Genomic DNA, 12,609 nt, shown 5'->3' with positions numbered 1-12,609 from the left:
CTATTGTCTTATTTGTCCACCCTCCCACACTCACCACTTTTACACTCCCTCACACTTTCTCCAGCATTGTATTTCCTTCCTCGTCTCTATGTCTGTGGAACAACTGACCTCTCTTCACTGCAGAGAAGCTAAGGGCCCTAACTACCCTTGCAAGGGCAACTCACCAGAAACAAGGTCTCACCAGTGCTACAAATTCAGTCCTAAGAGGGGACTTATTTTTAGTGTGTCTGTGTTCCCCAACACAGATGTCTTTGTGAGGGCAGACCAGACCTAGCCACATTTTACCAAATGACATCTGCAAATTGTTCTAGACCCCTGAACAAGCTGGGATCATGCAAAAATCAGAACCACTCATGACATGGGGCTCTGCTCTAGATGGATTTGCGCCATGCTGAAAGTTGTGAGGTAAATGCATGTCAAGATGAGGAAAGGAAATGCAAGTGGCCTCTTGAAGATGAGGCCACTCCTCAGCTTCCACCATCGATCAGATCCCACAACTTCCTCCTCTGTGAGATTCCTACTGTTTCTGGCCAACAACTTCACACTGAAAGATGCCTTTGTGTTAGAAGGGACAGGACTAACAGCTGCCCTTGGGGTGTCATGTAGAAACTCTCCCTTGTCTTCTGCAGGTTGGAGGAGGCCACAGCAGAAAAGACAACGTGCACTTTGTTCTTCCCAGTTCAAACTGAACTGTCCTCCAACAGCCTTCCTGCCAGACTTGTACTATTGGATCCTGCGTGGCAGTAGTGGAATAAGGGCAGTGGGCTCCAAAGAGGAGATTTCAAACATGGATAATGGGTTTCAGTAAAAGGAATAATCAGCAAACGTGGAGAACTGACTTTAGGGGGAAAAAAAATCTAAATCAGTAGTGCAAGTGCCAGGGAGCCTGTGTGCTGCCAGAGGAGGTTATGGATGTGTTTACTCATCATGAGACACCAATTAGTTCATCGGAAGGCATTACTGCAAACTAACCAGTGTAATAATTGACTATATGCAAAAGACTAATTCATTTCAAACGCGATAAAAAGGGTTTGCTTAACCCAGCCATGAAGGTATTTAAACTCACCCATTTAATTTCACAACCAGGACAGGCTCAAGCAGAAGGAGAGAGTAAGTTACTGTGTTTCATCTGACAGGTAATAATTTCTTGTGTTGTGTTGACTTAATTCTCTTGCAATCACATGAACATGCCCTTAATTAAGCACACAAAGGCAATCTATCCTGATGAGCAGAGGAGAGAGGAAGTACAGTGAGAGATGACAGTGGCAGCATCAGATACCAGCTGGTGACCTGGGAATCAGAAAGGTATTTTATAACAAATGGAAATACTGTCCTGTGATTAATGACTGGCATGACAGTAAGGCCCAGGGAGACAAGGATAAACTCATATAGACTGAAGAACATGCAAGGATTAGAAACTAGTGGGATATATAAGGGGCTCAGTAGAAGAGGTTCTTGAATTATGTTGGAAATAAGGGGAAGATAAAGAAATGCAGCCCTGCTCTTTATAGGAAAAGAGAAGATATAGCAAATCATCCTGGGGTGGCCAGTAGGTTGAGGCAGGTGATCCACGGTGGGGCCACATCTGGAGTGCTGTGTCCAGTTCTGATCCCGGTTCAAGAAAGACATGGAACTACTGGAGCGGTCCAGTGGATGGCTGTCAAGATGATGAGGGGACTGGAGCTTCTCTCTTGTGAGGAAAGGCTGAGGGAGCTGGGCCTGTTTAGCCTGCAAAAGAGATGACTGCCTCTCAGTGTTTACAAATACCTTAAGGAAAGGTATCAAGAGGATGGGCCCATACTCCTTTCAGTGGTACCTAGTTACAGGATAAGGGGCAACAGGCACAAACTGAAACACAGGAAGTTCTGGCTTCCCAGACTGTGGAATCTCCTTTGGAAATATTCAAAACCCACCTTTATGCAATTCTGTGCAACCTGCTGTAGGTGACCCTGCTCTATCAAGAGGGTTGGAGTAGGTGATCTCTCAAGGTCCCTTCCAACCCCAGCAATCCTGTGATTCTGTGGTATGTGTATCACTGAGAGAAAGCTAGTGCATCCCGTACCGTGCTTCAGATGTAGAAAAAAGTAAGCTGATACAAGCCACCAACAACAGAAAGTGTTAATAATGGCTGGGAGAAGAGTCCAGAATAGGAAAAACATGGGTTGTAGCCCAGTGGGCTGAGTCTGATAAACCAGGGGTACTTAAGGAAGCAGTCAGAGGTACTTCAGACCCATTAGTAATTATCTTTGAGATCTCCTGGCATTCCCATGGGACTGGTGAAGGGTAAACCCAACATCTATGTTTAAAAAGCAGTCCCAGGAAGCCCAGCTTGGTAAGCCACCTTCTGTACCCAGAAAGACCCCTGCCTACCCTATTGACTGATCTGCTTATAAGTGCTGGGAACAAAATGAGGTGCAGCTAGGATAGGTTTGTTGAGAAGAAAACACATCAAATCAAACCTGTTTCCTGGCAGATTACCTCATGATCTGGGAGGAACTGGGAGATGAGATACCACTCTTGGCACTCTTCTGCATGAAATCCTAGTACAAAATCAACAGAGTACAGCTGCAGTTCTGGTTAAAAAAAGATCTGTTTTCAGAAACTTTCTTCTGCAAAGCCTGCTCTCAAATACGGGAACGTCTCAAAAGGATGCACAGAGGGACCAGGCCTGGGCATCCTTTTGGTTTGTACTTCTACTGATTCCCAGGCAGAAAAAAAAGGAGCTTTACAGCGAGTCTGGAAGGGCTCTGGAGAACAGGCTCAGGTAGAATATAAATGACTTTAATAAAACAAACTAAAAGGCTGTAGTACCCGGAGGGAAAAGGGTGGCTATTGTGTGTTAAGGACAGGAGAGCAAGAACTGGGTCATGGGAAGTAATTATTTTGCTTTTTCCAGCACTGATGGAGCTATATTTGGGTCCAGTGTCTGTTTGCCTCTGAAACACTATAGACAAACCAGAGGGAGTAAGGACAGAAGGGTTGGAGGTTTCCAGTGGAGAAGTTTAGTGTGAGTTACAATCTTCCTGGAGCACAGCTTCCAGCTGGTAGAAGCCCAGCGTGAAGATCACAAGCATTGCACACAGCAGGGACATGTGGGCAGGGTTGGGAAATCCATGTGAGCTGGAGAGAATGATGGTCTTGCAGGCATCACCTGGTGCTGGTGTCAGTATCTGTGTTCTCTCAGCTCCAGTGTGTGCTGGTATGACTGACCCCCTTTCACAAGACCACCCCAAGGTTTCATACCATAATAACTGCATTCTCTGGGGGCTTTGCAAGTTTTTGCTATGTTTAGGGTAAAACAGTACTGTCCATGCGAGGGCTTTGTGTGGGTTTTCTCCACACAGACTTGGACTTCATGTTTTCCCCCAGTCACTGCCCATCTATAGCATAGGCCTTTCTCCCCGTGCTTGGCCAAAATAAACCCAAGAGTGTGAGGCACTGGTTGGGAACCAGAAAGATGCACGTGTTCGACAGTAGGCATCTGGCAGAGGCTAATGGAAAGCCCACAGGAGCAAGATAAGTAAAGGTAAACCCTGTCAGTCCAGTTCCCTGACTAATGCCTTGAGTGACACAATGCGGGTGATTCAGTGAGGAGGGACAGAAGCATCACCCCTCTGCTTGAGCTCCCACAGGGTCTCTAGCCCCTTTGCCATCACTAGTTCTGCTTCCAGACCAGCTGGGAAGAGACACCAGGCACCCAGAGCCAGCCTGCTGCCATGTATTTATTCCCTCCCCAGCACAGTCTCACCTTGTCCTCAGTCCATCTGTGCCTAAGGGATCCTGCCAACTCATGACACAAAAGCATTATTCATCAGCTGGGAGAAAGGGAAGTTGGGAGTTTACTTTCACAAGAATTTTTTTTTATGCCATTCCATGAGTAGGATAAGCCAGGACCATCATGAAGGATTCACATCTTCCTAGGTCTAAAGGATGATTTCCCAGGCTGGTGATGCTCACCAGTCACGTTGGGCTGCTGTTACAATTGTTTGAAGGGGTTCAGGAAGGAGACCTACCCAAAAAGGTGGGCATGCAGCCAAGGAATAGATTCATACCAATATTTAGGGCCAAGCCTAATGTCATCTGTCCCCAGCTTGAGCCATGTAAGCCACCCACCACTTCTCCATTTGTTTTACCTAGCCTGCACCTGAGGTGCTTCCCCATGCCCCTGATTTTGGGAATGGGTCCACCTTTCAGCAAAACTCCCTCAGCCACAATAGGCCACTTGGCACAAAGCTATATGGTTTGGTCTGCCCCTGCTTGTGAGATGGAAGCAGTTAGTAGCTCTTCTCGATTACTCTCCATTCTTCCCCCAGTTTGCAGGCAGAGCATGTGGCATATCAGCCCCACAGCTCCCTGTGCCCGAGTTTGGAGCTTTCTTCCTTGTGTTGCCTAAAAGTAGATGTTTTTTGTTGTTAACTTGGAAGAGAAAAATCATCCCTACTCACTCAGATAACATGGCTGCTGGAATTTCTCTCAAGTATTGATCTAATCTGGCCCGCCTCCAACCTTTTTCCTGTTCTCCTTGCTCAGTCCAACATCAGCTTTTTCCTGTTCTCCTTGCTCAGTCCAACATCTGTTTGCACATCCTGCACAGGGGCAGGACTTAGGGCTGCCAGCCCCAAAGTCCCAAGCAAGCTGCTTGATGGCACTCACACGCTCCCCCCCCATCTCAATTCCTCCTGCAGAGAGACTCCTCCACTGCTCACACTTCCCAGGGAAGCAATGTCACCTTGTCTCCAGCTCAGTCCAACAGTGAGTGGCTCAGTGATGTTCCCTGAGACCTCCCATCTCCACAGCACTGGGTCCACCAGGATGTGGCATTCCCTGGATCTCTGGTGCTAAGACCTGCCCTTGCTAAGCCTTTTGAGACCAGACTGTGCCCAGCTCTTGGCAAACTTGGGCACTGCTGGGAGAGGGTTAAAATCCTGGTCCTTGCTTACTGATGGGGAATTTTGGAAACCACAAGGAATTCAAGCTACTTCGTACCAGGGTGGACAAGGAAACCCAGACAACCACAGGCAGTTTGCTGTGTAGTTTAGGAAGCTCTCAGCTAATTGCCACCTCCCATCTGAGATGGTGCTGGACTGTGTAGTAATTTAGATGCAAAACAGCACATCAAGACATTCCTCTGAACTTGATCACAAGCCAGAAAATAGAATTTACATGCAACTTATAAACATGCTCTACAGAGGAGGTTGTAAAACCAGGGACCCTTTGGTCCAGAAGGCAAGGAAACAATTAATGTCTTCTTATGGGAAAGCAACTCCTACACATACAAGACATCAGATTTAGTGTAGACCCAACATCTACATGAGGAAAGCAAGCTTTGTAATATATTTATGTTATTCAATAAGATGTTATTGTGCAAGAAATACTATATGGCTTGTTGGCTGGGAGCAAAGATGTAGGAGGGTGTTATTAGAGCCATGGCAGACATTAGCTCTGTCAGAAAAACACAGGCCTACATTCTGCTTGAGAAAGATGCTGATTTGAGAAATATGCTACTTTAAAAAAGGCAGCAGTTTAAGTATGGGCAAAAGCCACTGCAGATTTAGTATGAAAAGTATGTTCTTCTAGAGGCACTTTCTATCCCCTAAATACCTCAACCTGATAGGTGTCTGGAAAAGTTTCTATGGATGTTGGTTATCTTTCTGATTCAAGACTCTAACCACCCTTGGTTATTCCTTAACTGATTGTGACAACAAAACTGTTTGAAGAAGTGTTGTGTGGATTTTTTTCACCTTATACAAACCTTTGTGTAATTACCCCTTCTTTGCCTTTCCATGTAAATCTGGGAGGGTTTATGCTGCATATGGCAAACTCCCACATTGTTAGCATTACAAGTCCCAGAATACAGAGTATTCATTAAGAATTGGAAAATATTTGTTTGGCAGCACACAGAAAAGTTCCTTAGAAAATTCAGAAAGACCTGAAGAATATTAGGAAGAAAAGACAGATTTTAAACAAGAAAATAAGTGTCAAGACTTTCTTCAAGAATTAATATCATTAAAAAGACACCTTGCAGGCTGGAGGACTTTTGCACACATAGCAAAGTTTGGCAAGTTTATCTGGAACAATATCTTCACTCCTGCAAGACCCTGAATAACCTGGAATGGCATCTTACCACACTGAAATTCATTCAGATAATGACTCTACTTAAGAAACAAAGAGAAACAAAAATAGTTTTTCTAAGAACAGAAGACTCCATAAAGCCACAAGCTGAAAATTTCAACGAGTAAACCCCACAGGGACACTGACTCATTGTAAGGACACAGAAGCAACACAACAGCCTGCTTCAAATCCAGACAAGTATAAAATAATTGCATTTTCTTTTTTACTTGGGTCTTTGAAAAGAAGTGATCTTAAAAAAACCTCTGAACTGAACATGTAAATATGTCCTCTATCCTCATCCCTCACCACTCATCACACCCTCTCTGTAAACAACCTCAGCAAGACAAACAACAGAAATAAAAGAGTTTATCACATAGCACAATTGTCAGACTCAGCAAAGTTTCAGCAAAATGACATATCAGAGTCTTCTGCTCTCTGGGTGGGGTAAAGCACTTAAACCACTGCCCACAAATCTGACTGTCACCTTCATAATGTTAATGGATTTTTTAAACATTGATGTTAATTCAGCATATCCCTGCTAATCTCATGATTGGGACATTTTCATGAAGATGAAACACAAACAAAATTTCAATGGGGAAGAAAATCAGTAGGATTTGATTGTGCTTTGGCTAGTTACTGAGGTCTCGAGACAAGTCTGTAAAAGACTTCTGAATAATAGGCTTAGAGGACTTCTTTGATTTCATATGACTTATTAATAGCACCCATTTTTATCCATTCAGCCTATGAGTTTATCCTGGACATGCCCATAGGGATCTTCCAACAAGGAAATGGTATTGCTGCCTGTGACGCCTCTTAGCTACTGCTGATCCTTGCAACAGCTCTTCTACTAATTTGGGCAAAAGGGTGAGCCTGCTTAGAGCTGTAATCCCTGCAAGGCCTTTCTGCAAAGGGGTCGCAGCTAGCGTGAAACACACTTCATTCTCTGCTCACTTTAACATCCTACAAAATACCTTTGCCTTTGACTGTGTTGCCCTGTAAGTCCTGGACAAAGACATCCAGGAAGCCCTCTGGAGTGGAAAGCCCCTGTTCATAAACCACAATTCATAGACAGTATGTTACAAAAAATAAGGTAGCACATGTCAGTGCCCCCAGTGGTGCCCACACTGAGGTGAGATACATTTTCATCAGTGCTGTGAAGCTAAAGTGGGTCAATGAGTTATTGCATACTTGAGACAATGACTGCCCCACTTCTAAACTGTGCCTTGAATTAACAAAGCCTTTTGACACATCAGTCCAGGATTTCAGAGACAATAAGTTTTAAAATTGCAAATGAACTGCAGTTAATGGAACTGGAATAGGACCAAAATAGCAAAACAAAGCCCCTGGCCTTGCACTACAATTACAGAGAACCTGAACCCGCCCATGTGGAGTGCAGATGTCTCACCTCACCTGGATCATCCTCATTAAGTAACCTGTCCTCAAACCACTTTCCAGCTCCATCAGCTCTTCCACTCTTTCTCCTAATTTTTAGTGAGACCCTTTGCAAGAAGTGTTGCCTCTCCAAAGAAGTTACATATACAGCAAGACTTTGTCCAGTTCTCAAACATTTCTCCTTGCAAGCAAATAGAGGTATTGTGGTGAGTAACTGCATCTTTTGCTTTCTTCAAGCCACAGCAAGTATTCTTAGAGGAATCAGATCCTTGTCAAACAACAGCAGTAGCATCACAGCCAAGCTTCCTGGAATTAGCTTTTTTTTACCTGCTACCAGGTAAAATTCAAGACGCTGAGGATTAGCAAAGAGGTGGATGACACTGGGGAGAGGTTTGTTTGTCAGCACTGCGAAAAGTTAGGATCAAATCTGAGGCCACTGTATTACCTTCCATAATCAACATGCCAGTCCTGTGATGCAGAATCGTAGAAAAAAAGACTTGGGAATGTCTGCCTAGCAATTCATAGATACCTGGGGCTGGATTAGTGGATTAGTATTGCTCAATATACTTTTACTAATCCAGAAAAGGAAGTGAGCAGTTGGGTGACAACCAGTTCATTGCTCACTCCCTTCTCAACTGTGTTTATGAATATATTAAATAACAATAACCATAAATTAACACTAGTTAGTTACACAATCATAGAGAACTGGGATGCAAAGTGACCTTGAGAGAGCCAAGAAGGGGTCAGCCCTATCCTTGTGATTACAGACAGATGTTTATCTAGCCTGTTCTTTGAGATTCCCCTCTGGGAATTTCAAGCCTGACCAGATCACACATTCCACCACCTAGAGATCTCACCATCCGTAAGATTTCACATCCTCCACTGTCACTGCTACAAGACACTCTCCTGCTGCCCCTCCAACTGAGAACAGGTTCTTCCATTTAGTGCCTTTAAAAATTGGCACTGGGCCCCTTTCAGTCTTCTCAGTGCAACAGCAGTGGTTCACTCTCTCTCAACAGTGTCAGACCCTAAGCAAATTCTTCTGCAAGGGTAGACCTTTTTAGAGGTTTTATATCTGTAGACAGCTCTAAAGCATATGGAAACTTGTTTTTCTTACTCACCTCTTCCAGATATGTACAAATAGACCAGAAGACAATAGATCACAGTCTGAAAAATCAATGTTCTAGACCAAACAACCTGGTCCCATGAGTCCAGAGTTGTGTTTCCTCACGCTCCAGTCACTTCTGTTGTGTTCCTCTGAACTTTCTCCTACTGGTACCTAGCTCTCCTGAAGGGCAGTGCCTGGAGTTGGCATATTACTGCCACGTAGGCATGTTCCACCCTAACAGATTGTTATAACTATTTCATGTGTCCTACAAACAATGCTGCTGTTTATACAACCCAGGGATGTTTAAATTTTCCTTTCTTTTTTGCAACACCATGACTCTGTTGACTTATGGTCAGCTGATTACTGCTACAACCACCTGCAAAGCCCTTCCTGTACAGATGCCATCTACCCAACTGTCTGCCTCTCTACCTCTCCCCTGTTGGGAGAGCTCTATTCCTGCATCCACACCGAAAGCTGCGCCATCCTCCTTGAAAAAATACACTCCTTCTCTCTGGTCAGAGCTAACAAATATAGTGAGCAAAGAGCTGACAGGGCTGGGCAGAGTGACTACATGTGGTCTGTAACACTGGAAAAATGGAACTCCATAATGCCAGCTGCAAGAAGAAAACATTTGATTTATTCAGAACATTGCTTAGTGCAGGCTCTGTGCAGAGAGATCTGACCACCACAGTAGTCAACCCACTGGCAACCTCTGTTCCATTCGTGATCAGCCACACTGTTCATTTTTTAACTAAAAATTTCTGCTTCTGAGTGGGAACTTCTCCCTGGCGCCTCCTGGTTCCTTGCAGATGGTCTGCAAGACACAGCCCAAACAGAGCGTGTCTCACAACAATCTGGGCAAACGAGGGCGTGTGATTGCAACCATAGCACCACACAGCTCTGGCTATTGTGGGGGAATGAGGAAGTTCAGGCAGGGATTCCCAGAAGCAAAAGTGAAAAGCTTGGCTTTCCTAGGACCGGAGCTGTACCCAGCACAACCTGCCTCGCTGCACGAGTCTCGTCTTGACGCAAGACTCGGTTTCGCATCACATTTCACCAGTGGGGAGCAGTGAACCTGTGAGCTCCCAGCAAGGTGGAGCTTTGACATCTACGTGGGGCTTTACGCCTCAGCTCCTTGGCAGGTGAGGTGGATAAAACCAATAATGGCATCTCTCAAGAACAGTGACCGGGAAACCCATCAGAGTCATCCTGGCCTTTCATACGCACTTCAGCCAGAGCTGAAATTCAATGCAAAATAGCAGCAAGGAACAGGAGGAGGGATGAAAGGGAAGTATCATGAATTTTCTATATTTTTTTCCTTTTTTATCAAGAGAATTAAATCTGGAGAATTTTGACAGAACACCTTTACTCTGAAATGCTCTGTAGACCAGAGTTGTGTGGGTTGTTTCATGTAGGGTGTCCTTACAGACCGTGCTCCCCAGTGAGACTGGGGCACTCCACCGCCTGCACAGGTGGTGAGGACAAGCCAAGCAGATCCGTGAGGATCTGGTAATGCCTGTCTCATTAAATTGTCCTCTTTTATTTCTCTTCACACTGAAGAATGTTTCAACTGGCATTAAGTTTCTCAGCTAGTTCAGGTCACAGACTAAGATAGAGCAAGGATCCATCAGATTTTCGGTGTATCTTCTTTGCTTTGTATCAGGATCTCCTAATCACTACAGTCTCCCTTACTAATTAAACCTCAACTGACAGGCTGAGACAGTTGGGGCTGTTCAGCCTGTAGAAGGCTCCAGGTAGACCTTATATCACCTTCCAGTATTAAAGGGTTTACAAGAGAGCTGGAAAGGGATTTTTTACAAGGACATGGAGAGATAGGACAAGGGGGAATGGGTTTAAACCAGTGGGTGGCAGGTTTAGATTAGATATAGGGAAAAAATTCTTTACCGTGAGAGTGGAGAGGCACTGGCACTGATTTAGTGGAGGGTGTCCCTGCCCATGGCAGAGGGTTGGAACACAATGATCTTTAAAGTCCCTTCCAGCCCAAACCATGCTATGATTCTATGACTTAGGAGTGAGTGCTTTGGCATCCCAAAGACCTAGAGCCTTCCCTGCTGTCATTTATCATGCAGGACATTATTCACACTCCTGACAGTCTATTCAGCCTCCCAGCTCACACACAGCCAGATACCAGGTTCTCTTGCCATTGTGAAATACTTGTAGTTTAAAGATATACAAAAGAATGTAAAATCCTGAGTCTTCCCACGTGTACAGCTTCTGTAGAATGAAGGAGCATTGCAAGGGCCCTGGGGCTCAGTGAGATGGATGGAGCAGTTCCACCTCACTAGGCTGTGCAAACCATGCCATGCCACAGCCATGCCTGCAGCACATCCCCAGCAATCTCAGCTAGAAGAACCTGACTTCTCCGGTAACAGGAGGGGAGGAAGGCTGGAGAGGACTGATGGGAGTACCTGAGAGACTCTGGGATGCTTTATCACCCCATTTGATCACTCTCTGGGACAACTCACACAATCAGCCAGCAGTGCTGCTGAGCCAGAGCAAGAGGGCCCCATAGCTATTTTTCTTTCACTTGGCATCTGCAGTGGCTTTTTCCAGCCCATCAGCTGCTCTGTCACAGCCTGGGTGTGGATGCTTCCACTTCTGGGGCACAGATGAGGTCCCATTGATGGATTAACCACCTCAATGGGCAACCTGAATGGCAGACACGATTTGTGACCTCAGGCTGCAGCTGCCAGGAGGGATTGCATTTTAATCTCATGCCGCATGGGTCATATCCTCAGCTCACAGCCTGAATCACATCCTCACCTCACATTCCTGACCTACCTTCTAGCACAATCCAGCCCCCTTGGCAAGGAAATAGTGAGGGCTAATTCCAGCACACCAGAGGCAGCAAAGGGGGAGCCATGCCTGAGAGTACCACTCTAACTGGTGGAATGTGAGGGCAGCTGAGCCCCCTTTAGACCTGGCCTGCAGAAGGACAAACTTAAGCCCTGCCTTCTTTCTTTTTAAGGAGTTGGAGAGATCTCTTTGGAGATGGACATTAACCAAGGGCCATCAAAGCACAGATGCATAGATTTTCTTTCCTGGCCCTCTAACACTACACTTCCCAGAAACAGCAAATCCCTCTGTTCCCCTCCACTTAGCTTTCTCCCATATAACAGGAACCAGGTTTGGTCCTTGATTCAGTGAGTGCCCTGCAAATAAATTACATAAGAAACCTCTGATTACATAAAGTGCATTGCACAATGCATTATATAAAACTCAGGTCACGGCCTAATCAACCAGCACTCAGCTCTTTCACATCAAGAAAAATTAATCTGAGGAACAGCAAGGAAGGGGAAGGAAGAGGAGGATGCTCTCCCTCTCTTAAGGAGGTGTGTGGCACACATGTGGCACACATGCCCACTGAGTGCATCTCCAGCCCCAAGCCAGCCCAGGAGGAGCAGTTTCCAGCCAAACCCTACCTTTTTGCTCAAAGCCCACCTGCAAAATACCTGGACACAGGGGAGAATGATGCATCCTGTGGAAAACAGAGCCACCTCACTGTTAACCTTGTCTGGCTCTAATGGAGTTGCCCAGAGGTAGGGGTGTCCATCCACCACTGTAACACACCTTGAAGGGGAGAAATAAGAAAATTCTCATGAATGCAGTGCTCAAAAAGGCCTGGATTTTTTTTCTTATACTTTCTGATTTCAAATCAGCAGGAAATGTTTAAATGCTGACAGTGACAAAGTTTCACACCAGAATATGGAAACCAAAACAAAGTGGAAATTCTATGCTAAAATAGTGCCAGAGGTATCCTCAAGATACATTACAGAAGCCAAAGGCCCCACTTCTGTGCCCTAATATTCAGAGTTTTCCAGAGAAAGGATTTGAGTTTCACAGATTTTAAAGCCCAAGAACCCCACTAAATTAGACCCAGCATTTCCCATCAATCTACCACAGGGATGGCAGGGGGGACCTGCTCCTCTTCTTGGAAAACCTTGCTCTTGGAGATGCTTGAGGCTACCTGTGGTTTT

The 12,609-nt window shown here is 45.3% G+C and overlaps 1 protein-coding gene across 1 annotated transcript in view; it reads right to left on the bottom strand.

Moving 5' to 3' along the window:
- The window catches only part of AQP3 (aquaporin 3 (Gill blood group)), a 44,255-nt gene extending 32,073 nt beyond the window's left edge, over positions 1-12,182 (bottom strand). The window contains exon 1 of the mRNA XM_017819100.1: positions 12,074-12,182. Within this exon, the coding sequence (XP_017674589.1) occupies positions 12,074-12,109 (36 nt within the window). The 5' untranslated portion in view covers positions 12,110-12,182. The remainder of the gene's footprint in view (positions 1-12,073) is intronic.
- Positions 12,183-12,609: the final 427 nt, after the last annotated feature.

Source organism: Lepidothrix coronata, unplaced genomic scaffold, assembly GCF_001604755.1.
Source record: "Lepidothrix coronata isolate B3197 unplaced genomic scaffold, Lepidothrix_coronata-1.0 Scaffold72, whole genome shotgun sequence".
NCBI classification, from domain to species: domain Eukaryota; kingdom Metazoa; phylum Chordata; class Aves; order Passeriformes; family Pipridae; genus Lepidothrix; species Lepidothrix coronata.
Note: the sequence above shows the minus strand (reverse complement) of the source record. Positions and strands in the feature narration are given on the sequence as shown.